The 26,805-nt window shown below is 41.7% G+C and overlaps 1 protein-coding gene across 1 annotated transcript in view; it reads right to left on the bottom strand.

Moving 5' to 3' along the window:
* The window catches only part of cul4a (cullin 4A), a 254,693-nt gene that overhangs the window by 18,245 nt on the left and 209,643 nt on the right, over positions 1-26,805 (bottom strand). The window contains exons 9-11 of the mRNA XM_019111742.2: positions 8,562-8,629; positions 8,352-8,470; positions 7,739-7,931 (exon numbers count right to left, since the gene is read on the bottom strand). Coding sequence (XP_018967287.2) covers positions 7,739-7,931; positions 8,352-8,470; positions 8,562-8,629 — 380 coding nt within the window. The remainder of the gene's footprint in view (positions 1-7,738; positions 7,932-8,351; positions 8,471-8,561; positions 8,630-26,805) is intronic.

Genomic DNA, 26,805 nt, shown 5'->3' on the forward strand with positions numbered 1-26,805 from the left:
ATCACAGGTAATCAGGCAAATATATAAGTGGTAAGTGTCACCGTGGCAGCCCTCGTGTGAAGACCGACGAGTGTAAAGACCATCGACTCTACCTGCGCGACTCCACTGAGCAAGGACACCGACAGGGCACTTGAGTATTGCTTTTTCCCCTTCAATTTTTGTACAGCTTGTCCTCAAATACTTATTTTGGTCACTTGTAGTCACTATGTGCTTTCAGATCTTTACTATCACTACTAACACTCGGAGAGCACGCTATGTACGTCGAAGGAAGGCCTGCCAGACAAATCTACGGCCTGTCTCTCTGACCTCTACTACTACGCTCTCTATTCCAGTTGGTCTCTGGAACTGCCAGTCTGCTGTTAACAAAGCAGACTTCATTTCTTCTATTGCTACTCATTCCGGTCTCAACCTCATGGCACTGACTGAGACTTGGATCAGACCTGAAGACACTGCCACTCCCGCAGCCCTCTCCACTAATTTCACTTGTTCCCACACCCCTCGTACGACTGGGAGGGGTGGAGGTACTGGTCTCCTTATATCGAAAGAGTGGAAAATTGATCTTCAACCACCACCTACAGGTAACGGTTCATTTGAATCACATGCTGTTACTGTAACCCACCCTGTTAAAATCCACTTTGTGGTCATTTATCGTCCCCCAGGTCAATTGGGAAACTTCTTGGATGAGTTGGACGTGCTGCTATCAAACTTTCCTGAGGATGGTACTCCTCTGGTACTGCTTGGTGACTTCAACATCCACCTAGATAAACCCCAGGCTGCTGACTTCAACACTCTGCTCGCCTCATTTGATCTCAAGCGAGTGTCTACTACAGCGACTCACAAAACGGGCAACCAGCTGGACCTCATCTACACGCGCTGTTGATCCGTGGACAACTCTTTAGTTGCTCCACTGCACACCTCAGACCACTTCCTCATTCTTACTCCAAAAGCCAGGGCCGGCGCTCCGCACACGCACATCACGCACTGCGCGTAGGGCACCAAGTGCTTGGGGGGGCACCAAAAAATCTGGGTCGTGAAAAAATCATCACAATAGGCTACTAGTATAAATAACAAATAAAATATTTCTAAAAAGCATGTTAATATACAAAAGCAATACAGGCCTAGACCAAATTAGTCGAGAAAAAAAAGGTGAATCTCTGTGCCAGTCTCCCTCTGGTGCCCCCCCCCTTCCCTACCTCCCAGTGGTCTGTTCGATTATGCCTCAATCACTGTCAAATTTGGCAGACACCGACCTCAGACATGGCCTCAAAAAGGCACCCCAAGAGTCGGGGGCGGAAAAAAAAAAAAAAAAAGAAGAGACAGCGGGATGATGCTCGCGCGTCGCTTGCAGGTAAGACAATGTTTTAAATAAAAATGTTAGTTTTGTAGCCCTTGCGTGTAGTATGCATGTCCAGGGGCATCGGCGCGTCCGCGTCGCTAGTAGTGCAAAAGATCCGGGGCTTTTAGCCCTGCATGTTGAGTCTTTTATTTTAACGGGGTCCGGGGAAAACTTGGGCTGTTAAAGATGCAGTTTGTTTGAGAAGGAAAGAAAGGCCAATCGTTGGGGTCCTCCATCGTCATATTTGAATGACAAATAAAGCTAATTTTCCCCGTACGTTACAGATGTGTCACGTGTGCATATAGCTATTAATGCAGAACGTTCCCTATTGTAATTTCTTCGCTTCAATACAATGTCTATCTGCCTCAGTCTGAACTTTACAAAAAACCCTGCAACTGAACGTGATGTGATTTTGCCAAATTAGACCGCTTAGATAAAGATTTTTCGTTGTTGTACAATGGCATGCGGTCATTTTTCAAGAGGTTCGGCCAAGGGCGACATCTGTTGGTGAAACTGCAATTAGAAAAAAAAAACCCACTATCTCAGTGTTTGTATATTTTCATATTCACAGAGTTGTAAAATTATTAGGGCTGGGAAAAGATTAATCTTGATTAATCGCATCCAAAATAAAAGTTTGTGTCTACATGATATATGTGTGTGTACTGTGTTTAACTGCATGGTTATTTGCAGTTTAAAATGTGCACTTTAAAATTCATACTTCATAAAATTCATACACTTATACTGTTATTTGCACTAAAACTTTTTTTTGCACTTTTAACTTTCTGTGTTTACATTGTTCAGTTCCAATTATTCATTTGCAGCAGTTATTTTGGAAGTAAAGAGAACCTAAGAAATTCTGAATGGTAGTTATTTCTTTGGTTGGTGGGTGGGTGGGTGGTTGGTTGGGTTCTTAGGGCACCCGGGGCACCGCCAAGCATTTGTGCTTAGGGCACCCAAATGGCTAGCGCCGGCCCTGAACCCTAGCACTTACTCCTGAAGCGGCACACGCTCCAACGCAGGTCACCTTTCGACGGAACCTACGCTCACTCTTTCCATCTCGCCTATCCTCTGTGGTTTCATCCTCACTTCCTTCACTCTCGCAGTTTTCAGCTCTGGACACGAACAGTGCTACTGACACTCTTTGCTCCACTCTGACCTCTTGCTTGGACAACTTTTGCCCACTGTCATCTAGACCAGCACGCACCACCCCATCTGCCCCCTGGCTGTCCGATGTTCTCTGTGAACATCGCTCTAAACTCAGGGCTGCAGAGAGGAAATGGCATAAATCAAGAAACTCTACCGACCTCAGTGTGTATCAGTCTCTCCTCTCTTCCTTCTCTGCAAATGTCTTCACTGCTAAAACATCATACTACCACGACAAAATGAACAACTGTTGTGACGCTCGGACACTCTTCAAAACCTTCTCTTCTCTTTTTAATCCGCCTCCACCTCCTCCTCCATCGACTCTTACAGCTGACGACTTTGCAGTTTTCTTCACAAATAAGACAAGAACCATCAGTGACCAATTCTCCACACTGCAGACTGAGGATAACTTCACAATGACTAATGCACACTCTCTCTCCTCCTTCTCTCCACTCTCAGAGACAGACATTTCCAAACTTATCCTGTCCAGTCATCCTACTACTTGCCCACTGGATCCGATCCCCACTCACCTCCTTCAAGCGATTTCTTCTTCAGTCATACCTTCACTTACTCACATTATCAACTCCTCTCTTCACTCTGGAACACTTCCCTCGGCATTTAAGCAGGCTCGGGTAAGCCCACTGCTGAAGAAAACATCTCTAAATCCAGCACTTCTAGAAAACTACAGACCGGTATCCCTTCTTCCATTCATTGCAAAGACACTTGAACGAGCTGTGTTCAACCAGCTCTCTCTGTTTCTTGTACAGAACAACCTCCTGGACAGCAACCAATCTGCTTCAAAAGCGGCCACTCAACTGAGACAGCCCTGCTCTCGGTTACTGAAGCCCTGCGACTGGCAAGAGCAGCTTCAAAATCCTCAGTACTCATTTTGCTGGACCTGTCTGCTGTTTTGACACTGTTAATCACCAGATTCTCCTGTCCACCCTCAGAAAGATGGGCATCTCTGGAACCACACTCCAGTGGCTTAACTCCTACTTTTCTGATAGATCCTTCATGGTGTCTTGGAGGGGTTTAGTTTCTAAGTCACAACAACTTGCTACTGGGGTTCCTCAAGGCTCAGTACTTGGACCACTTCTCTTCTCCATCTACATGACGTCATTAGGATCTGTCATTCAGAAGCATGGCTTTTCCTATCACTGCTACGCTGATGACACTCAACTCTACTTCTCATTTCAACCAGATGACCCAACGGTAGCATTTCAGCCTGTCTGAGTGACATTTCTAGCTGGATGAATGACCATCATCTTCAGCTCAACCTTACTAAACCAGAACTGCTGGTGGTTTCAGCTAACCTATCATTTCATCACAACTTCTCTATACAGCTGGTTTTGTCAACCATAACTCCTTTCAGGACAGCCAGAAACCTAGGAGTTGTGATGGATCATCAGTTAACCTTCACAGACCATAGGGCTGGACAATATATCGAACAATATGACCATGCGCAACTCGTCAGTAAAGCCGGTTCCATGATTAGCGGTAAATCCCCATCACCTGCTTTCAAATGGAGCTGCAGTTAATACACAGAGCCGTAGTTTACTGACAAGCTACGCTATATCGAGTTCATTATCAAAGGCGATTCATCTTCAATAATGAACTCGATATAGCGTAGCTTCTCAGTGAACTACGGCTCTGTGTATTAACTGCAGCTCCATTTGAAAGCAGGTGATGGGGATTTACCGCTAATCATGGAACCGGCTTTACTGACGAGATGCGCATGGTCATATCGTTCGATATATTGTCCAGCCCTAACAGACCATATTGCTACAACGACCCGGTCCTGCAGATTTGCCTTATACAACATTAGGAAGATTAGACCCTTCATGTCAGAGCAAGCCACCCAACTTCTTGTCCAAGCTCTTGTTCTCTCCAGACTGGACTATTGTAATGCTCTCCTGGCGGGCCTTCCGGCATGTACTATCAAGCCTCTGCAACTGATCCAGAATGCAGCAGCGAGGATTGTCTTCAATGAGCCAAAAACAGCTCATGCTCCTCTCCTCATCAGGTTACACTGGCTACCAGTAGCCGCTCGCATCAAATTCAAGGTACTGATGCTTGCCTACAAGACGACCACTGGCACGGCGCCAACATACCTAAGCTTATTAGTTCAATCTTATGCGCCCTCCAGAAGGGATGGACATGGTCAGCAACAATACTCAGGTAGGCTGTGGCATTTAAACAATGATAAATTTGGTACTAAGGGGCCCAAAGTGTGCCAAGAAACTATCCACCACACCATTACACCACCACCACCACCACCACCAGCCTGAACTGTTGAGACAAGGCAGGATGGATCCATGCTCTCATGTTCTTTACGCCAACTTCTGACCCTACCATCTGAATGCCGCAGCAGAAATCGAGACTTATCAGACCAAGCAACGTTTTTCCAATCTTCTATTGCCCAATATTGGTGAACCTGTGTGAATTGTAGCCTCTGTTTCCTGTTCTTAGCTGACAGGAGTGGCACCCGGTGTGGTCTTCTGCTGCTGTAGCCCATCTGGTTCAGGTTTTGATGTGTTGTGCGTTCAGAGATGCTCTTCTGCATACCTTGGTTGTAACGAGTGGTTATTTGAGTTACTGTTGCCTTTCTATCATCTCTAACCAGTCTTTCCATTCTCCTCTAACCTCTGACATCAACAAGGCGTTTTCGTCCACACAGCTGCCGCTCACTGGATATTTTCTCTTTTTCGGACCATTCTCTGTAAGCCCTAGAAATGGTTGTGCGTGAAAATCCCAGTAGATCAGCGGTTTTTGAAATACTCAGACCAGCCCATCTGGCACCCACAGTCATTCTATGTTCAAAGTCACTTAAATGCCCTTTCTTCCCCATTCTGATGCTCAGTTTGAACTTCAGCACGTTGTCTTCACCACATCTAGACGCCTAAGTTGCTGCCATGTGATTGGCTGATTAGCAATTTGTGTTACCAAGCAATTGAATAGGTGTACCTAATAAAGTGGCTGGTGAGTGTGTATGTATATATATATAAATATATATACACACACACACACACACACACACACATACACACACACATAAAATCAGAAATGTTTCTTGAGCAGCAAATCAGCAGCAAATCAGCATATTAGAATGATTTTTGAAGGGATTTCCTGAAAACTGAAGTAATGATGCTGAAAATCCAGCTTTGAACACAGGAATAAGTTACATTTTACAATATACAGGTCCTTCTCAAAAAATTAGCATATTGTGAAAAAGTTCATTATTTTCCATAATGTAATGATAAAAAATTAAACTTTCATATATTTTAGATTCATTGCACACCAACTGAAATATTTCAGGTCTTTTATTGTTTTATACTGATGATTTTGGCATACAGCTCATGAAAACCCAAAATTCCTATCTCAAAAAATTAGCATATCATGAAAAGGTTCTCTAAACGAGCTATTACCCTAATCATCTGAATCAACTAATTAACTCTAAACACCTGCAAAAGATTCCTGAGGCTTTTAAAAACTCCCAGCCTGGTTCATTACTCAAAACCGCAATCATGGGTAAGACTGCTGACCTGAATGCTGTCCAGAAGGCCATCATTGACACCCTCAAGCGAGAGGGTAAGAACACAGAAAGAAATTTCTGAACGAATAGGCTGTTCCCAGAGTGCTGTATCAAGGCACCTCAGTGGGAAGTCTGTGGGAAGGAAAAAGTGTGGCAAAAAAACGCTGCACAACAACGAAAGAGGTGACCGGACCCTGAGGAAGATTGTGGAGAAGGACCGGATTCCAGACCTTGGGGGACCTGCGGAAAGCAGCAGTGGACTGAGTCTGGAGTAGAAACATCCAGAGCCACCGTGCACAGGCAGTGTGCAGGAAATGGGCTACAGAGAAGCAGCACTGGACTGTTGCTCAGTGGTCCAAAGTACTTTTTTCGGATGAAAGCAAATTTTGCATGTCATTCGGAAATCAAGGTGCCAGAGTCTGGAGGAAGACTGGGGAGAAGGAAATGCCAAAATGCCTGAAGTCCAGTGTCAAGTACCCACAGTCAGTGATGGTCTGGGGTGCCATGTCAGCTGCTGGTGTTGGGCCACTGTTTATCAAGGGCAGGGTCAATGCAGCTAGCTATCAGGAGATTTTGGAGCACTTCATGCTTCCATCTGCTGAAAAGCTTTATGGAGATGAAGATTTCGTTTTTCAGCACGACTTGGCACCTGCTCACAGTGCTAAAACCACTGGTAAATGGTTTTACTGACCATGGTATTACTGTGCTCAATTGGCCTGCCAACTCTCCTGACCTGAACCCCATAGAGAATGTGTGGGATATTGTGAAGAGAAAGTTGAGAGACGCAAGACCCAACACTCTGGATGAGCTTAAGGCCGCTATCGAAGCATCCTGGGCCTCCATAACACCTCAGCAGTGCCACAGGCTGATTGCCCTCCATACCACGCCGCATTGAAGCAGTCATTTCTGCAAAAAAGGATTCCCGACCCAAGTATTGAGTGCATAACTGAACATAATTATTATGAAGGTTGACTTTTTTTTGTATTAAAAAACTTTTCTTTTATTGGTCGGATGGAAATATGCTAATTTTTTGAGATAGGAATTTTGGGTTTTCATGAGCTGTATGCCAAAATCATCAGTATTAAAACAATAAAAGACCTGAAATATTTCAGTTGGTGTGCAATGAATCTAAAATATATAAAAGTTTAATTTTTATCATTACATTATGGAAAATAATGAACTTTTTCACAATATGCTAATTTTTTGAGAAGGACCTGTACAGTATTCACTTAGAAAACATTTTTTTTTATTTATAATAATATTTCACAATATTACTGTTTTCACTGTATTTTTGATCAAATACATGCAGCCTTGGTGAACAGAATTAAAGGGATAGTTCACCCAAAAATTAAAATTTGCTGTCAATTGACTCAACTTCAGGCCATCCAAGGTGTAAGTGACTTTTTTTTTTCTTCAACAAACTAGTGAATAGAACCAGTTTCTTGCACAGACCGATAGTTTTGTTTCATAATACCTCAATAAATCATCAGAAGCCACAGGTATTAATTCTGTGTTCCTTGACATGCTTTTTTTTTTATTCTCAAGGATGGGCAGCTGCTGACTTGCACTTTATGAATCAGTTCATGTCAGATTTATTTTGCTGATGTGAAATATGTTATACAAGCGTGAGTTTGGCCAGCAGTTCTTGCAATTTCATAATTTCCTCATTCAAGTAGATATGAGTTTGTCTTGGGAAAAAAAATGTTCGGTTTGGTGTTGTCACTCACCAATGAGCTCGGCAGGTTTGTTGGGTCTCTTGTTGATGAAGTTCTCGAAGGCTTCCTTCATGGCATTGATGAAATTGTCGTTCCTCTGGAAGCAGCGCTGGGTCACGTGGTCCATCTTGTCCTTGAAGTCCAGCAGCTCCTGAACCAACTCTTTATCCTTCTCTGGAGAACTCACGATCTCTCCACCAAAACTCTGCAAGCGGAAGTATTATTTTAGTATAACTGAGATACTATTATCAGTTTTATCAATATTTTGCATGTTTTTATTTTTTCATTTTAATTATATATATATAAATATATATTTATATATATATATATATATATATATATATATATATATATATTTTTATATTTTTTTTTTTTTTTGTCATTTTTATTAGGTGTTTGAATATACTTATGTAATGGTTATTATTTTTTATTTAAATTCTATTTTTAGCTGTAGTAGTACAAGTTATCAAAAGAAACAAGAAATATTGCATTGACATCTAGCTGAAATAAAATGTTTTCATATTATTTCAGTTAACCTTTATTTGATTTCAAGCAATGAAAATGTTTTCTTTATGGTTTTAGTTGTAGTAAATAACAATAACCCTGAGGTTTGATGTGCGTGTACCTTAATGTAGTCTCTCCAAGCCTGCAGCAGCGTCATCAGCCCTCCTTTGACTTTACTTAAGAGCTCATAGAGCAGCGTCAGCTCACAAACACGGTTCTCATCCAGTAGCATCCACAGACCTGAGGAGAAGCAGTGTGCATACACACACATTAGCTTTGTGTGTGTTTTATGATTTGTCTTCAGCCTCTGATCTGTACTATTAATCCAGACCTTTCTGTAGAATGGCATTCATGTGTTCGCCCAGCAGCTGCTTCTCCACTGTGGCAATGAGTGGCTTCCTGTCAGACACAGTCAGGTGTCAGAGGAAAAATTATGACAGATGTTCATTTCCTGCAGGAAACAGCAGTACTAACAACCAGCACAACAACAGAGATTCAAAATGATGGACAGACAGACGGATATCTAATAATTCACACAAAATAATAGAGACGGAATAATAGATCAACCAGTTTATGTGTGTCATCCATAGATACCTTAAAGGTGCCATAGAATGCACTGATACAAATCTTTAAATTGTGTTCTCTGATAGGCCCACCCAGAGTGTGGGATGGGAAGTTTTTATCTCAAAATTACCCACAGACATTGCCTTAAAAAAGTGGTTGAGGTGTTTTATATAATATAAATATATAAAAACACCCCACACACCCCCAACAAAAATACAAAATAAAACAGAAATGTTTCTTGAGCAGAAAATCGCGCAAATCAGCTAAGAAGTTTTTTAAAGGGGTTTTCCCTGAAAACTGAAAAATGATGCTGAAAACCAGTTTTGAACACAGGAATAAGTTACATTTTTACAAATACGGTCCTTCTCAAAAAATTGATATTGTGAAAATTTCATTTTTAATAATGTAATGATAAAATTAAACTTTCATATATTTTAGATTCATTACCCAACTGAAAATTTCGGGTCTTTTATTGTTTTACTGATGATTTGGCATACAGCTTAAAAAACCCAAAACCTATCTCAAAAAATTAGCATATCATGAAAAGGTTTTTAAACGAGTTTTCCCCTAATCATCTGAATCAAAAATTTAAACTCAAAAACCCAAAAAGTTTCCTGAGGTTTTTTAAAAACCCCAGCCGGTTCTTTCTCAAAACCGCAATCATGGGTAAGACTGTTGACCTGAATGCGCCCAGAAGGCCATCATTGACCCCCGCGGGAGGTAAGACACAGAAAGAAATTTCTAAACAATACTTTCCCCAGAGTGCGTATAAGGCCCCCGTGGGAAGTCTGTAAAAAAAAAAGGGGGAAAAAACGCTCCCCGAGAAGAGGTGCCCGGCCCCTGGGGGAAGTTTTGTGGAAAGGACCGATTCCAGACCGGGGGGACCGGGGGCAGGGGGAAAGTCTGGAGTAGAAACATCCAGAGCCAGGCACAGGCGGGGCAGGAAATGGGCTACAGAGAACAGCACTGGACTGTTGCTCAGTGGTCCAAATCTTTTTGGATGAAAGCAAATTTTGCATGTCTTTGGAAAAAAGTCCCAAGTCTGGAGGAAGATGGGGAAAGGAAATCCCAAATGCCTGAACCCAGTGTCAAGTCCCCCAATCAGTGATGGTCGGGGGTGCCATGTCAGCTGTGGTTTTCCACTGTGTTTATCAGGGGGGGTCAATGCAGCTGCTTCAGGAGTTTTTTGGAGCATTCAGCTTCCTCGCTGAAAAGCTTTTGGAGATGAAGTTTTCGTTTTTCAGCCGATTGGGACCTGCCCGTGCAAAACCACTGGTAAATGGTTTATGACCAGGTTTTAATGTCTCAGGGCCCTCCCAAAATCTCCGCCTGAACCCATAGAGAATGTGTGGATATTGTGAAGAAAGTTGAAAAGGGCAAGACCCACACTCTGATGGTTTAAAGGGCCCGCTTTTAAGCACCCTGGGCCTCCATAACACCCAGCGGGCACAGGCTTTCCTCCATACCACCCGCTTGAAGCGTCATTTCTGAAAAGGATTCCGCCCAAGTATTGGTGATAACTGAACAATTATTTAAAGGTTTGACTTTTTTTGTAAAAAAAACTTTTTTTTTTATTGGTCGGATGAAATATGCTAATTTTTGAGATGGGAATTTTTGGGTTTTCATGAGCTGTATGCCAAAATCATCAGTATAAAAAAAAAAAAAAGACCTGAAAATTTCGTTGGTGGCAATGAATCTAAAATATAAAAAGTTTAATTTTATCATTACATTAGGGAAAATAATGAATTTTTTTCACAATATGCTAATTTTTTTGAAAAGGACCTGTCAGTTTCATTTAGAAAACATTTTTTTTTTTTTTTAAAATAATTTTTCCCAAATATTACTTTTTTCACTGTATTTTTGATCAAATAATGCACCCTTTGGGAACAAAATTTAAAAGGGGATGTTCCCAAAAATTAAATTTGCTGTCAATTGCTCAATTTAACCCCAAGGTGTAAGGATTTTTTTTTTTCTTCAACAAACTAGTGAATAGAACCTTTTCTTGCCAGCCCGATGTTTTGTTTAAATACCTAAATAAATATCGAAACCCAGGTATTAATTCTGGTTCCTTTACTGTTTTTTTTTATTTCAAGGATGGGCGCTCTGTTGCACTTTATGAAAACAGTTTATTCAGTTATTTTTCTGATGGAAATATGTTATAAAGCTGAGTTTGGAGCAGTTCTTTTTCATAATTTCCTCATTCAAGTAGATATGAGTTTGTCTTGGGAAAAAAAAATTGGTTTGGGTTTCCCCCCCCCAATGGCTCGCGGTTTTTTGGGTTTTTGTTGATGAAGCCGGTTCCTTCATGGCATTGATGAAATTGTTTCCCCTGGAAAACAGAGGGTCCGGGTCCCTCTTTCCCTTTAAGTCAGCGCTCCGAAACCCAAATCTTTATCCTTCTCTGGAGAACTCCATCTCTCCACCAAACTCTGCAAGGAAGTTTTTTTTAGTATAATGAGATTATTATCGTTTTATAATATTTTTTCTGTTTTTTTTTTCATTTTAATTTATATATATATTATATATATATATTATATATTATATATAATTTTTATTAATTTTTTTTTTTTTTTTTTTTTTACATTTTTTTTAGGTGTTTGAATATACTTTTGTAATGGTTATTATTTTTTTTTTTAAATTCTATTTTTAGCAGTAGTACAATTTTAAAAAGAAACAAAAATATTGCATTGACATCTTGAAATAAATTTTTTCATTTTTCAGTTAACCTTTTTGATTTCAAGCAATGAAATTTTTTTTATGGTTTTAGTTGTAGAAAAACAAAAACCCCTGAGGTTTGATGTGCTGCCCTTTAAATGTTTTCTCCAAGCCGCGCAGGTATCAGCCCCCCCGTTTTTACTTAAAGAGCTCATAGGCAGCGCAGTCAAAAAACCCGGTTCTCTCCAGTAGCATCCACAGCCTGAGGAAAAGAGTGTGCATACACACACATTAGCTTTGTTTGTTTTATGATTTTCTTCACCTCTGATCTGTATTTTAATCCAGCCCTTTTTGTAGAATGGCATTCATGTGTTGCCCAGCGCTGTTCTCCCTGTGGCAATGGTGGTTCCCCTTCAGACACAGTCAGGTGCAGGGGAAAAAAATTATGACAGATGTTCTTTTCCCTGCAGGAAACAGCGTCTAACAACCAGCACAACAACAGAGATTCAAAATGTGGACAGACGGGATATCAAATAATTCACACAAAAAAATAGGGGGAATAATAGATAAACCCAATTTTGTGTCATCCATAGATCCCTTAAAAGGTCCATAAAATGCACTGATAAAATTTTTTAAATTGTTCTTGATGTCCCCAAGGTGGTATGTAGTTTTATCTAAAAATCCCCACAGATTATTTTTATGGTTGTTAAAATTTGCCCTTTTAGGGTTGACCCAAAAAACGGCTGTTTTTTGTGTTTTGCCCCCTTTTAAATAAAAATGGGCTGGTGCCCCCGCCCCCTTCTCGAAGATGCGGGCTTCAAGAGTCATGCTCGAACTGGTGGTGCGTGTTACTGACTTCATATTGTTTCCAAATGCATTTTAAACACCATTCCTTTTTAAAATATTCTAAGCGAAGGGCGCATTAGTGAAAACAGGCAGAGAAATGGTAGCTTTGCCATTAGCCTTCGGGCAAGAAGCTCTTTCAGAAAAACAAAATAGAGCAGATGCTTTTGCTGGACATTTCCACAAAGTGTTTTTCGATCCCCTTTCAGAAGAAAATTTTTGCTCAACCCCAGCAAACGACCCCGGGGGGCGCCCGCAAAACATGTTAGCACAAATGTATGGACTTTTCAGTTTTTTTAGGACATTTTTTTGAAAAGAAATTAACCCTGTGTCCTCAGCGGCATGGAGACTCCTATGTTCATTGGTGCACCCAAAACACAACACTTTTAATAGCTCTTTTGGGGCTGACATTACCCTCCAGCAGCTCAGCAAGAAAAAGTCATGGGGACGCTGCTTCTCACTCAGGACTGTGTATATGCTAATAGGGCAGAGGCGTTTAAAAAGGGGGATTTTCCCCAACTATCACATAGTAGTGGGAAAACTGGAATGCTCAGGGGAGCTGTTTATGATTTACTTTGGGTTATAAAAAAAATGGTGGGGGGATTTTTCCCTTTAGGGTGGTTGTTTTCCCCACTGTGACCACAACTGTTAAAAACCTTTTAAGAGGATTTTGCATTCTATTTCCCTTTTAAAAAAACCCTTAAAAACAGTATGCCACAATGACATCTCAGGGATGGTTTTATGCTAGAAAACGTTCTGTTCCTGAAGTCAGGGGTTTTTTTCCTTTTTTATCAGTGAACTCCCTTTTAGATAAAAATCTTTAAATACTTTAGATTTTGTTAAAAATTTTAAAATTTAATGCACATTTAAGGTTTATGGTCTTTGAGATGCTTTTTACATTACTTTGGGTCAAAAATATTTAACTATTTTTTGAAAGTGTTTTTATTTTGATTTTTTTTATTTTAAAATTATTTATTTAAATTTATCATTTAACATTTTAAAAAAGTTTTATATTTTTATTTTTAAAACAATTTTAATTTGGTTTTATTTTGATTGTTTTTTTTTAAATTTATTTAAATAATCATTTAATTTTAGTAAATGTTTTATTTCACTGCTTTTTATTTAAAAAAAAGTACTTTATATTTTTAATGTTTTAATTTGTATTTGCTTTTCATTAATACAAAGCCAGATTAAGGAGAAGCCTCCTTTAAGTCAATGACTTAGATTTTAAACTTCAAACTTATGTTTCACAGAAAGACAAAAGATTATCAAAGGTACAGTATAAGATAAACCAGATCTGAGACTGAACTGATCTATGGGATCATCGTGAGAACATCAGATCAGATCTGAGAGAGACTTACTGTGTGCTCTGATCCTAAACCGCTGACGAAACACGGTCATTCTCTTCCTCTAGGCCTTGACACATGATGAAGGTACTCAGGAACCTACAAGAAGAACATGAACCTGCGTGAACACACATGTGGAGAGAGCATCAGTGTGTGAAGATAGGTAGAAATGATCTCCCACATCTCTCTCCTGCATGAGCCTCTGACCCTCAGCCCTGCGCGTACGGTCGGTTCGTCTCTGTTAAAACCTCTCCTTTCCGAATGAATCTTTATACACCCACTGACAGCACACACCAACCACACGCCTATTTAAAGACACTTCCAGAACCGACGGGAAGCTGACATCATCAGTGTTTCTGGCCAATCACCTGCAGGTCAGATAGCATGCCCAGTAAGCTCCTCAGGCTGGATCCACCGTCTCTCCGTGCGGCTCCGCTCAATCTGCTCCAGGTTCCTCCACTTGTCCGGCTGAGCGGCACCATCACTCACAGTATGCGTCGGAACAACTCCAGCCCATTATTACGACAACATCGTGTATTACTATAACCTGCTCAGAGTTATTAAGGAATCAACTACAACTAAGCGTTACATCACTGATGTAACTGACCAGTCAGATCCCCTGTAGTGATGGTGCATTAGAATGAGAGTCCAAACAGCTGATAAAGACATCAAAATAAACCATAGAAGTAATCCACACAACTCAATCTATCAATTAACTTCTTCCTGCTAAAATCGTTGCCCATAATCCATAATAGCGGCTTACTCCGTAAAAAGTCCATCCCCTGTTGTCCCGCATATCAAAATCTTACACTTATTTTGTTTTACAACTGTTTGGATTGTTTGGGCTCCTAAAGCGATTGCTTGATCTGTATATTTCTCTTCTGATTCAGACCAGATGACTTTTTCAACTGGAGGAATCAGTATTTTCATGGATTATGGCCTCGGTTTTGAGTTAAAATGTTCTTGATGAATGTTTCCTTCCTACAAAACGCACAGCTTTTGACTTAAACAAGATGTCCAATGAATGACTGGAGTTGTAATGGACTACTTGTGGATTATTTGTGATGTTTTATTCGCTGTTTGGACTCATTCGAACGGCATCAATTCACTGCAGAGGCGCATTGGTGATACTGTTGTCATACTGAATTCACTCCAATCAGTTTAAGAAACTCACGGTAAGCTACATCAACGGATGGCCTGAAGGTGAGGAGTTTCCTTTTCAGTAAATTTATCATTTTGAGAAAAAATAGTCCTTTAAAATAAAAACATGCATTATTGACTTAAAAATAAAATCCAATAAGACAACCACAGAAAATGTAAAAACAACAAATTCCAAATGATAATATAAACACTATTCGGTACTAATACGAAATACTAAAAAATATTTACTAAAACATTATAACTAATATTAATAAAGTTTGAATAGTATTTCAGATGGTATTAAAATTAACACCAGCTCACCAGAATGGATGGCAGCAGTGGTGAGTTCTGGAGGATGTTAGTTAGTGGGCCCAGGAGAGAGGAAAAATACTGCGGATCATGATCTGAAGGAGATGAGAGCTTAACTCTTCATTCATTTCTCATAGACATGTAAAGATACACGCACAGGAGAGGCGTCCGGATACCCGGTTTGACTGCAGTGGTCCCCTGCCAGCAGCGGTTCATTCCTCTTCAGGAATGACAGCGCTGTCCAGTGACTCTGTGCGACTCGGTTAGGGCTTCTTCAGATTCTGATCTGCTGTGTCACAAGCGCGCTACTAGTGATGATCTACTGAGCTGCAAACATCAATAAAACAGGTGTTACATCTGTAACACACGGTTGCCCAATCATCAAACATGGACACACAACTATCGCATTTACTGATGGAAAGATATTCCCTGAACTGATGGATCTGAGCTTGAATGTGATCTTCACCACTTGACGCATTATTTGTATAACCACAGGTGATACTTTATATTGCGGGGAGCACCGATTCTCCACGGCCTGTAATGAGGTTGAAAAACAACTCATAAATTACACACGTGGGTAAATCGACATGGGTAAATGCTCGCTGGAAACAACAGACAGGTCTTACATTCTTAAAAATATGCACATCTGGAAAAAGAGAGGAACTGCTCAGTTACAGCAAATGATAAACACTTCTCTTTTGGGAAAGCAGTAAGCATGAATTCCTTTTACATTTTAATCAAGTGATTGTAAGTACATTATAAATGACTTCGCTTTGAATCATTAAACACCACTATAGGGGCTGGCACATGATATTTACAATTCACTGACCAATTGCACATAAAAGCCAGCTGGAGTCCTGAACACTTAGCACTGCTGCTGTACATTTACCTGTCCACTGCACATATTCTGGACACCGTACACATATCAACATTATTTTCTATACATGTTTAAAAGGATACAACAATACAGTAGCCCACGTTTCAATCCGTTACAGTACTACAGTACACAGCACAAACAATGAAGTGGTACAGAAAGCTATTTACTACGCTTCTTGGATATTACTTTGCCACCAATGCTTTTATTTGGTTTTTTATTGTACACAAAGAGCTTTATGGCACCATGAGCCACAAGGAGTTTATGGAAGGGCTAGTTGCGGAGCTCTATTGGGTGTCCAAAAAAATACCGACCAAAACGGACCCGTGCTGGGCCATGTGGCCTTTTACGGAGCTGAGCAGGCCTCAGATTGCCAATGCACTGGTCGTTGGACCTGTGTGCGTGGCAAAGCAAAGCGGGGTAGAGGCAGGAACAACTCCTTCCGAAATGCCGGGCAAAGTGAATGATAATTCCGCCTTGTAGTGTTCAGCTAGAAAAGGTAACGTTTCCATAGAGTGGCACAAAGATGTAGAGCTGTTCAATTTCGTGTATTCAGGTGAGTGAGTAGGTTTTGTGGGCTTCTACAAACCTTACACAACCCCTTTTTATCCCTTGCACGTCTTCCTGTTAACACTTTTTTTTTTTTGCACGTTTTTTTGCCCGGATTGTGTCTTCTTCTGTTGTGTATTAATACTTCTACGGTTTTGTGTGATAATACATTCTAAATAAACTACAAATAACAAATATAAAATTTATTTTGTCCTCACATTCTTTCTTGTAACTCCTCTCTCAGTCACACAACCTGGCTGACAGGCTCATTTATGGCAGCTCATTATCGCGGGCCTTTGTCTTCTCAGAGTGTGAGGTCACCCTAATATTCATGATGATGTTGGCCGATCTTCTCAACTATACCGCTTTCTACCCAAAAGTGTCTTAAAAAAGATTTAAATCAATATATTGTTTTCTGTGAACGCGTAAAACAAGATGATTTTCCACATCTTTTGAACAAAAACTCTAGACTACCATATCCAGTTCTCAAGCATGTCCATGCGCTGTATGTGTTTTATGGCCTTATTCAGTTAATTTAAAATATTTTAGTTTTTGGCACAACCCTGCACAACTTTGCTTTCTCAAAAACCCATCAATGTACATACAGGCTGCTCCAAGCATTAAAGCGCATTTGGGCCTGAAACAGTGTTATTAGGACTTATCCATCTATATGTTTATAAATAAGCAACTGAAAAAAAACACAATCAGGGCATGTCAAAACTGCTCTAGGCCCCCAAAACTCCCTCAGGCCTCAGAGGGGTTTTAAACTACTTTCAGTCTGTCGTGCACTGAAAATTTATTTAATACATGAGTCTTTTCACAATGATGTTGAATTACATGAAATAAATAAACTTTTCCACGCACATTCTAATTTATTGAGATGACACCTGTATTTATCCTATATATATCCATACGTAGTGGAGACAATCCCCCCCCTCCATCCCCCCCCTCCCTGACAAAATGCTTTGTCTGCTGTGGAGTAAAGGACATCTGCAAATATGATTTGTTAATAGATGTGCTGATTGACTGGTACGTTAAGAAGCCAAGCCCTGTTATATGTATGTGTGAGTTCTCCTCATGCGTTTGGGGGGCTCAGTAAACAAGTGAATATGCAAAACGGGTCCGTGGTCTGTCCTTCCTCGGAGACTAAGAACAGCGTACCAATCATAATATATTAAAGTGGCGACACAAGGATTGATTTTTAGCGACTGTTATGTTGCTGAAGAAACCACATGTTGCACTTGGTTTGAGTAAAATAAGCTAAAGAGAGAAAAGAACAAGGCACGAGTAAAAAGCTGCTAACAACGTAGCTTAACATGCCACAGCGATGGCAGTTGGCGTTGGTGGATGAGTACTAGGAAGATCGAAGTAGAGATTTTTGAACGTACATTGAGCATTGTTGAGAGTTAAGTGGCTTCTGGCGATAAGACATTTGCAAGTGAGGGAAAGGGATGTTTAGAAACTAGTCACGTGACGAAAATGTAGTGTGCAACTGTCCATATAATGCCATTCTGAAAGCACAGCGTTGATCGCGCCAGTTGACAGACCTTCAACCATTCAGTGATTCGCGAAGTCATTTTAAATTGCAGGAAAACGCAACCTAAAAGGAAGTTGAAGATCGTGAGGCAGATTACATCGTGAGCTTTGAGATTAGCTATCCGTGATGCTGTGAATTTCGTAGATTCAATATTTGAGTGAGGGGGTCATCGGCCAGAGACAGGGATTATGTAATTAGACTATACTATACAGAGCTCGAAATGCCAATGCAGCAAATGCTCGAGTCCAGAAGGGATTGAGATGTTCAATCCAGGCTCGTCAAAAATTACCTAAATCTATGGAGCTGGCCTCGCGAGATGAACCCATCATGGAAAGTTTGTGGTGGGTAAGACCAAGGATTTACAATGTCGCAGTGAATGCTGCGTGAACGAAAAAAAACTTTTTCTCTATAAGAGAAGAAAAGAGGGAAGTTTAAAGGGAGAAGGATGATTTTGACAAAAGGAAATACCAGAAAGCGAACAGAGAAAAGAGAAGAAAGCAATAAATGCTACAGTATGAACTGGGAAACACTCAGCGCGAGTGTTCAACAAATGAGAAATGTCCATGTTTGTAACAAAATGGGACACATTTGCAAGGGCTTGTAGGATATAAGAGAGAATGGAGGCAGGCACGTGCAGACTGTCCTAACTGAAAGAAACGAGGACATGAAATAAGATATAGGGCTGCAAAAATTAATCAAATTTTCATAATCGCAATTACAATTCATGGATGCCACAATTAATCATTCAAAGTCAAATTATTTATTCTTGCGTGCTTAAGTATGCGTTTTTTTTAAGTTCTACAAGCATTTAAAAGGGGGGTTTTTTCCGCATTATTTAATTTTATTTAGTTTAGATATAACAATATAATAACCATTCATCATTTTTTACTTTTTATAATTTAAAGAAGAAACAAGACAAGTTTTGAGTTATAGTTTTATACCTATAGAAAAGCACTACATGTTCTTCAGCTTGTTTATTTTCATATAAAGAACTATGCATGCAGTTCAATCAAACGAAATGGTATAAACATCATTCAATGTAAATTGGTGATAATCATAATTTAATTACTAATTGCAAATTACAATTTCCAGGGAATAATCGATCGCATTATGATTTTTGTCATAACTCGTGAGGCCCTAAATCAGAGTTATTTGGAGTGCTATACAGTGTACACAACCTCAAAATGGAAGAAAATAATTGTGGTAAATTTGATTTTGGATGAGAAAAGTCGCATGGGACATTGTGACGAGTGGGGCAGCTGGGGACGGGGGAGTGGATTGGGCAAATGAGTGGACAACACTGCTCCACTCAAAAAACGCGGGGTCCCACGGAGGAAGATCGGAAGGAGATTTTTTGTTAACAAAAGGGGAGCGGAGATGACAGTGAAGGAACGAGAGAGGACAGCAGAGCCTGTGGCTTTATTTTGTGTTTGGTTTTTGTTTGCGCGTGCGCGGGCAGGGTCGCCCCATGAGGGGGTGTCGCGCGGCTATTTGTGTTTATTTGGTTATTTAAAGTTTGTAATTTTAGTGTCCGCTGTGTCCCGCCTCCTTCTTCCCGTGATGTATTGTGAAGTTGTTATCGTTACAACTGGTGCCGAAAAACCGGGGGAAGGAGGGACCCGCGCTAGGGGGCCAAAGATCCCTTGCCGCTGGTGTGAAATCCGCGGTGCAATCAAGCAGGGTGTATGTGCAGTCTGTTCGCGCAGGGTGGACCGCTCGAGTTCTGTGGGCTGGATTGAAGTTGCGAGCTGGCAATCGGCGTGAGAGAGGGTTCTTCTGAGGAGTCGCCGCCGGTTCCGCCAGGTGGCCGGAGCCTTGCTGCCATCTGGCAAGAATGGGGTAGGAGCAGGGAACGGGGACTCCTGCGCTGCTGCCCAAAACCCGACGGAGTGTCGTGCCGTCGCACCGAAGGGGACAGATCCAGTGTCTACCGCCAGGCACAGCGCGGAGAGTTCACACCCCAGCTAGTGTGATGGGCCACGAGCGGTCAGTGTGTCTGGGAACCGGAACATTTTTTTTATTTATTTTTTTATCCTCTCTCCTTTTCTCTCAACCGTGTCTGTCTGTCCTACCCCCGGTTCCCGCAATGGCCACCGTGAGCGGTCCCCCCGGAGGGAGGGGGGGGTTGAGTAGAGCGCAGTCTCGTGGGTACCCCCTGGCCTGCAAGGGGCGATGGGGGTATGTGACGAGTGTGGGGCGGCGGCCGAGAGCCGTGGGAATGGAGCGAGGACCGTGGATGTGATGGGGAAACTGAGCGACACCCTGCCTCCACTCAACACAGTCCTCGAGTCCCACAGAGGAGGAGATAAGAAGATTACAAAATAGGATCGATTGACAGGTGAAGGATGAGCGAGGACGAGGCCCTGGGCGTTTATATTTGTGTTTGGTTTTTGTTTGTGCGCCGCAGTCCGTCCGTGAGGGCCTGTCGCGATGTTTTGTGTGTATTTTGGTATTAAAAGTTGTATTGGAGTGTCCGCCGAGTCTCCTTCTTCCCATGATGGTGAAGTTTGTTAATTCGTTACAGACATGCCGCTGGACCATGGGACAGTGGTGTAACGGCTGTCCAGAAACTGTCAAACAATGGAGTTCCTGTCCCTCACATAACATTAATCTATAACACAGCTAACAACTAAAAAAAAAAAAACATATTCAGGGGAGAGAATTCCATTGCTGGGATCCATGAGAGGTACCGACAGAAGTATGAGAAAGCAAAATGTCACACTGCTATGTGGTCATCGCATCAATAGGGGGAGGAGACCGGCCCTTCTGTAAAGAGATTGGTTTTAGAGAAAACTTAATTTGGACTGGACCAAATATTTTCATGGTGAAAAGATCTGAATTGGACTCATGAACCCTGATATCCGTAGCGACTGGCCAGTACAAAAAGAGGACTCGCATTCCCAGTTTTGGAATAAAAACTACTGTACCCCAGCAAAGCTGCCAGCCTCTACAATACAATTTGCTCAAACACAAGCAACTTTGGAAGCTTTAACTGTGGTTTGTGGGTCTCAAGCTTTTGAGGGAAGGCTAAACAGCTTGCCCGCTCAATCTAGTACAGTGTTCGGTACCTTATTGATGGGACCTCGATGGAAGCGCGCCTGAAATCCATTAGAATTGCAATGCCTGTGTACTTGAGTGGGTTGTTGTGGGGCGCGGTGATCTCGCGACATTTCCTATGGACAAAGCTGGTGAAGTAGCGCACTTAGCATTTGCATACCGCACACTGACTGAAAATTACGACAAATTATGCCCAAATAGGAACATTAAGCCTTGTCCGATCATCTAACGGTGTTAAAAGTGCCACAAATAGATTTATGATCGCCGAATGTAACATCTCATAAGCCGACCACAAGCCTCTGCTTGGCAATACTTGAGCGCACGCAAGGCAGCGAATACCAACCTTGGCAGCCTTTAGAATTGCCGCTCTGGACTTCGTGTGCTGATGGCTTCTTTAATATGAATATTGAGTATCAGCCACAATTCGCAGGCTGACGAATATGATATGCCAATTGTAATTGTCCAGACTAAAACACAACTCTGGGCAATAGACTTGTATCGGGGAGAAAGGACGTGTGTGGTTTCTACTGTTCCTCAGGTGGCGTATGCGGCACGTCACGCTATCTTCTGATATCCAGTGCCGTCGCCACAATAAAGCGCTTGTTTGGTATGTGAATTTACGCTGTTGGTTTGAAAGCAAAACAATGCATTGACGCGTGCATTGCTGGGTTAGACAAGATAGAAGAGCGTCCGCCAGCCTGTCTGATACAGCTCAGAAATGTGTCCAAAATGGTTGCTACGCTGATTGGCAGAAGACAACAGAGGTTTTTTTTTTTTGAGTAATTTTTGATAAGTTTCTTTTCACTTCCTAAACGTTATGGTTGAATCCCTGATGGCAGCTGAACTATTCGGACGATGCTTTCATACTTGCTCCTGACCCTTGACACGGTTTATTTATTTGGCAGACTATGGGGACAGTCGTAGCCGTCCCGGTTTTCATCCAAATCTCTTAAAATTTTGTTTCCGAAGATGAACAAAGCCTTTAATGGGTTTGGATACGAGAGTGGGAGGTAAGTTGCTAGTATGACACAAACATTTTTAATTATTGGACAGGGGTAGTAGCGTAACCTTTTAAGATGCCACGTCCGACCGTTTTATCGCTGTTGAGCCTGAGTCTCTTAGCCAATTTAATTCAGGGAAAACAGCAGGATCCAAGATAGATAATAGCGCATTGAATGATCCGTAAGGAAAGCCGCAAAGTATTGCAGTCCGAACTTCATACGATGGGAAGCAAGAATGGTTGAGCGCCACGGTGTTGGAGCCGCAGGGTCCTATAGTTTCTATGGTACAGGAGGGTCAAGGAAGGCAGCACTCGTGGCCTGTGTGGACCTATCATGCTGCCGGGAAATGTTGCAGAAGGCTCTCTTTTGCATGGTGTGTTCGCGATACTAAATCCAGTTGAGTGAGATGGGAGCCATGAAGCTTTCTTCTGTCTGGTGGGCTAACCCTATGCAACTTTTTGAGCCATAGCATTACCAGAAATACAGAGAGCTTGACTCCAAAAAAGTCACGGATGTGAGCACCACAACCCTCAGAGAAGGTTATGGTTCATAGCGTATCCACAGAGGGTCCGTTAGTGCTCACAAAAAGGCCTAAGGTTTATAAGCGGTATTTGTTTTTTAATACTATTGGTAATTTCAGTGTTTAATAGTTTTTTAAACTAACTGTTAAAGATGAAATGTGTTATACATTACCTGAAAATTTCCTGTGCACTGTATATATATTTATTACTTGTTATATTTATATGTATTATGATATATATCTATATACTATTAAAAAATATATATATTACCTACCACACTCACCTAATAAGGAAATCATTGAGGAACACCCTACTAATACTGTGTTTGACCCCTGTTGCGCCTTCAGAACCCCTCTGCCTTAATGTCTACGTGGCATTGATTCAACCAAGGGTAGCTGAAGCATTCTTTCGAGAAATGTTTGCCCATATGGATAGGATAGCATCTTGCAGTTGAATGGAGATTTTGTGGATCACAGCTTACAGGGCACGAAGCTTTTCCCCAGTTCCACCACATCCTCCCAAGATGCTCTATTGGGGGCGAGATCTAGTGACTTGTGCGTCGGGGACATTTCTAGCCACAGTGAACTCATTGTCATGTTCAAGAACCCAATTTGAAATGGATTCGAAGCGTTGTTGACATGGTTGCATTATCCTGAATGGAAGTAGCCATCATGAGAAGGGTTACATGGTGTTCATAAAGGGATGGACTGGGTCGAAGAGTCAATGTCATCAGGTAGCCGTTGGCATTTAAAACTGCTGGCTCAATATGGCACTACGGGGCCTAAAGTGCTGCCAAGAAAACATCCCCCACACCATTTACAACACACCACCACCAAGCCTGCAAGCAGTGGTAACAAGGCATGATGGATCCATGTTCTCATTCTGTTTACCGCCAATTTCTTACTCTACATCTCAATGTCTGCAAAGAAACTCAGACTCATCAGACCAGGCAACATTTTTTTTTCCAGTCTTCAACTGTCCAATTTTGAGGTTGTCGAGCTCGTGCAAATTGTAGCCCTCTTATTTCCTATTTGTAGTGGAGATGCAGTCTGGTACCCGATAGGGGGTCTTCTGCTGCTGTAGCCCATCCCGCCTCAAGGTTGTGCGTGTTGTGGCTTCACAATATGCTTTGCTTGCATACCTCGGTTGTAACGAGCTGAAGTGGTTATTCAGGCTCAAAGCTGCCTCTTCTATCAGCTTGAATAGTCCAGTCCGCCTTCGACCTCTGACCTCTAGCATCAACAAGGCATTTTCGCCCACTAGGACTACCAGAGTACTGGATGATTTTCCCTTTTCCTACACCATGCTTTGTAAACCCTAGAAATGGTTTGTGCGTGAAAACCCAGTACCTGAGCAGATTGTGAAATACTCCAGACCGGCCCGTCTGGCACGCAAAACAACCATTTGCCACGCTCAAAATTGCTTCTGAAATTTCAACCTTTCTTTCCCATTCTTTGAACATTCAGTTTGGAGTTCGGAGATTGTCTTGACCAGGACCACACCCCTAATGCCAATGAAGCAACTGCCATGGTGCATGGATTGATTAGATAATTGCATGTAATGATGAAATTGAACCAGTGTTTCCTAATAATCCTTTAGGTGAGTGTAATATATTCAGTGCCACAGAAATTTTATATATAAAATAAAGTTTTGGTTTCTAAACTGTTTATTCTTCTAAAGAAAGATGTTCAAAATCCTAAAGGGAAGGAGTGTAATAGATGCGGATGATTAACTGGTTATGTTCTCCGTATGCGTTTGGGCACAGCACTGAGTCCCTGCTACCCATAGACATCACCAGACTCTTTGGTTTTATCCAATGAAATCTTTCCCAGCCTTTAATACAAGCCACTCAACTGTTGCTTGGTTTGGGGAGTAGTTCTGCGTTTAGGTCCTCCTATTTAGCTGTCGTGAAATTCTTGTTCAGCAATACCGGATTTTAAATCTGTGAGCCTGACTTGGGCAATCTAAGACCTTCCATTTCTTGGCCTCTGAGAAACTCCTTGATGAATTAGCAGGGTGTTTTCAGGTCATGTTCTGTTGCAATATGAAACGTTATTCTTGGTCTCTTTACATGGGGATTTCTTTGAACATTGGTAGCCAAGATGTTTTTTGTACACTTCTGCATTCATTCTGCTATCACCCTAAATTCATTAAGTCATCAAAGTGGGAAGAGAGCCTTTTCCAAGGTGAGCCATGGCATGCCTACGCCATGACACGCCCTTCCATCATGCTTCAAAGCTGAGGTTTGTTTGCTTAGGATCATTTGCAGTTTCTTTTTTACCTCCACTTACTCCCATCATTAACAGTTTCAAGTTCAAGAGTTTCTATTTGTCACCATACATGGTTATATGGAGAGCATATGACCAGCAGTGAAATGTAAGTCCAGGTCCCCTTCCGGACAGTGCAATACTTAAAGAATACAAACACAAGAATATTATATATACATATGGTATGGAAAAAGTAAGGATTAAAAAAAAAGAATAACATAAAATGCCTATAAAATAAAATGTGCAGGACAGTATACTGTAGACTTAATAAATATTAACATGAGCAGGAATGTTACAAGAGAAGAATGTGCAAACAGGTTGACCAGGGTATTTACATAGGCAGCCAATAGAGTGAGTTCGTAAAAAAGTGAATAAAGTAAAAATAAGAAAATGTATTAAAAAATGCTGTGTGCTAGTGACAATGTCAAAGTATGTTTAATATCTTACCGTGATAATTAAGTTGAAGTCAAGTTTTTAGAGTTTAGGAGGCCTGATGGCCTGTGGGGGAAGAAGCTCCTCTCCTGAATTCTCTCAGTTTTGCCATCAGGCGAAGGAATTGTGTTACAGCGTTAACAGGATGGCAGTAAAAAATGTAAAAAAATCATGTACAGGGTGGTTAGAAGTCCTTTAATGAGTTGAACAGATGCGCTGTTGCAGCGTCTTGAGGGTTAGAATGTCCTGCAGATAGAGGAGTGAGGAACAGTACCCGAGATGCGCTCAGCGAAGCGCGACAAACCGCTGCAGGAGATGTTGCCCTACCACCCTGAATCAATACACTGAATCCACTACACTTTCTCTGCGCACATGATAGAGAAGTTTTCAGGATTGCAGCGTGAACCCCGGAATTTTCTTCTCAGCTGTCCCGCAGATGGTACAGTCTTTGCCCTGGCTTTATTAACCTGAGTTTGGATGTGTGAAGTCCAAGTCAGGTCCTCTGCGATGTTTCCACCATGTAACTTGAATGCTGCTCCGCCCTCGCATCAGGGGTCCCGCGGATCATAAGAAAGAGGAGTAGGGCCGCTGACTGTCTCTTCCTGAAAGCCACAATCAGCTCTGTAGTTTTTAACTCACCACATTCATTAGAGAGACAATTGTCCTGGCACGCATGATGGTGATTTTCTCTACCTCATCCAAGTCTGACGGCTTCATTATTGTTGGAAATGAGGCACAGAACCATATATCATCAGCGAAGTAGCCTGATTTGATGTGACTATAGTATTGAAAGCTTAGCTTTAGTCGATGACTAGAAGGCCTGTACATAGTGTCCCATTGTTGCTGTCAATGTGCTTCCTGGGAAGAGTGCAGGACGTGAGAGATGGTCATCTTCAGTAGATCTGTTGGGGGGCGACAGCAAACTGAAGAGAGGTCCATAAGTCTCAGGGATGGAGGAGCAAATGTTGTTTTTTATAAGTTTTCTCAAAGACCTTCAGAAGTAGACGCACTCTGTGGTATATTTTTTTTTGGAGCGGCAACTGACGATCATTCAGGCAAGAGGGGTTATTGTGCGTAGGTTGTAAAGGAGTGGTAGGAACCATCGAGGGTAGCAATGGACTCATTAAAAATAGATGTAAACAAACCAGTGAGCTTGTCCAGCCACAGGGACTCATGCGAGACACCACAGGCCAGAAATCCCATCAGGACACTGCTGCTTTCCTGACAGTCAATCAATTAAGGGCACCTCCTACGACCTTCGGGTCTCGTCTGACAGCGTAGTGATTACATGATTAATATTGCTGACGCTACTGATCATGGGCTGCTTCCTGCCAGCACTGATCAGGCCAGACCATCGCTGAAACCTCAGTTGAGGTGTCGAAGAGCAGCCCGTTAGAAAGAGTTTAACTCGGCAGACAAACGCACGGGTCTGTTCTGTCTCACAGCTAGCAGATAATTTTGTTGACCAAGGCACAGATTG

Source organism: Cyprinus carpio, chromosome A1 (assembly GCF_018340385.1).
Source record: "Cyprinus carpio isolate SPL01 chromosome A1, ASM1834038v1, whole genome shotgun sequence".
NCBI lineage: Eukaryota > Metazoa > Chordata > Actinopteri > Cypriniformes > Cyprinidae > Cyprinus > Cyprinus carpio.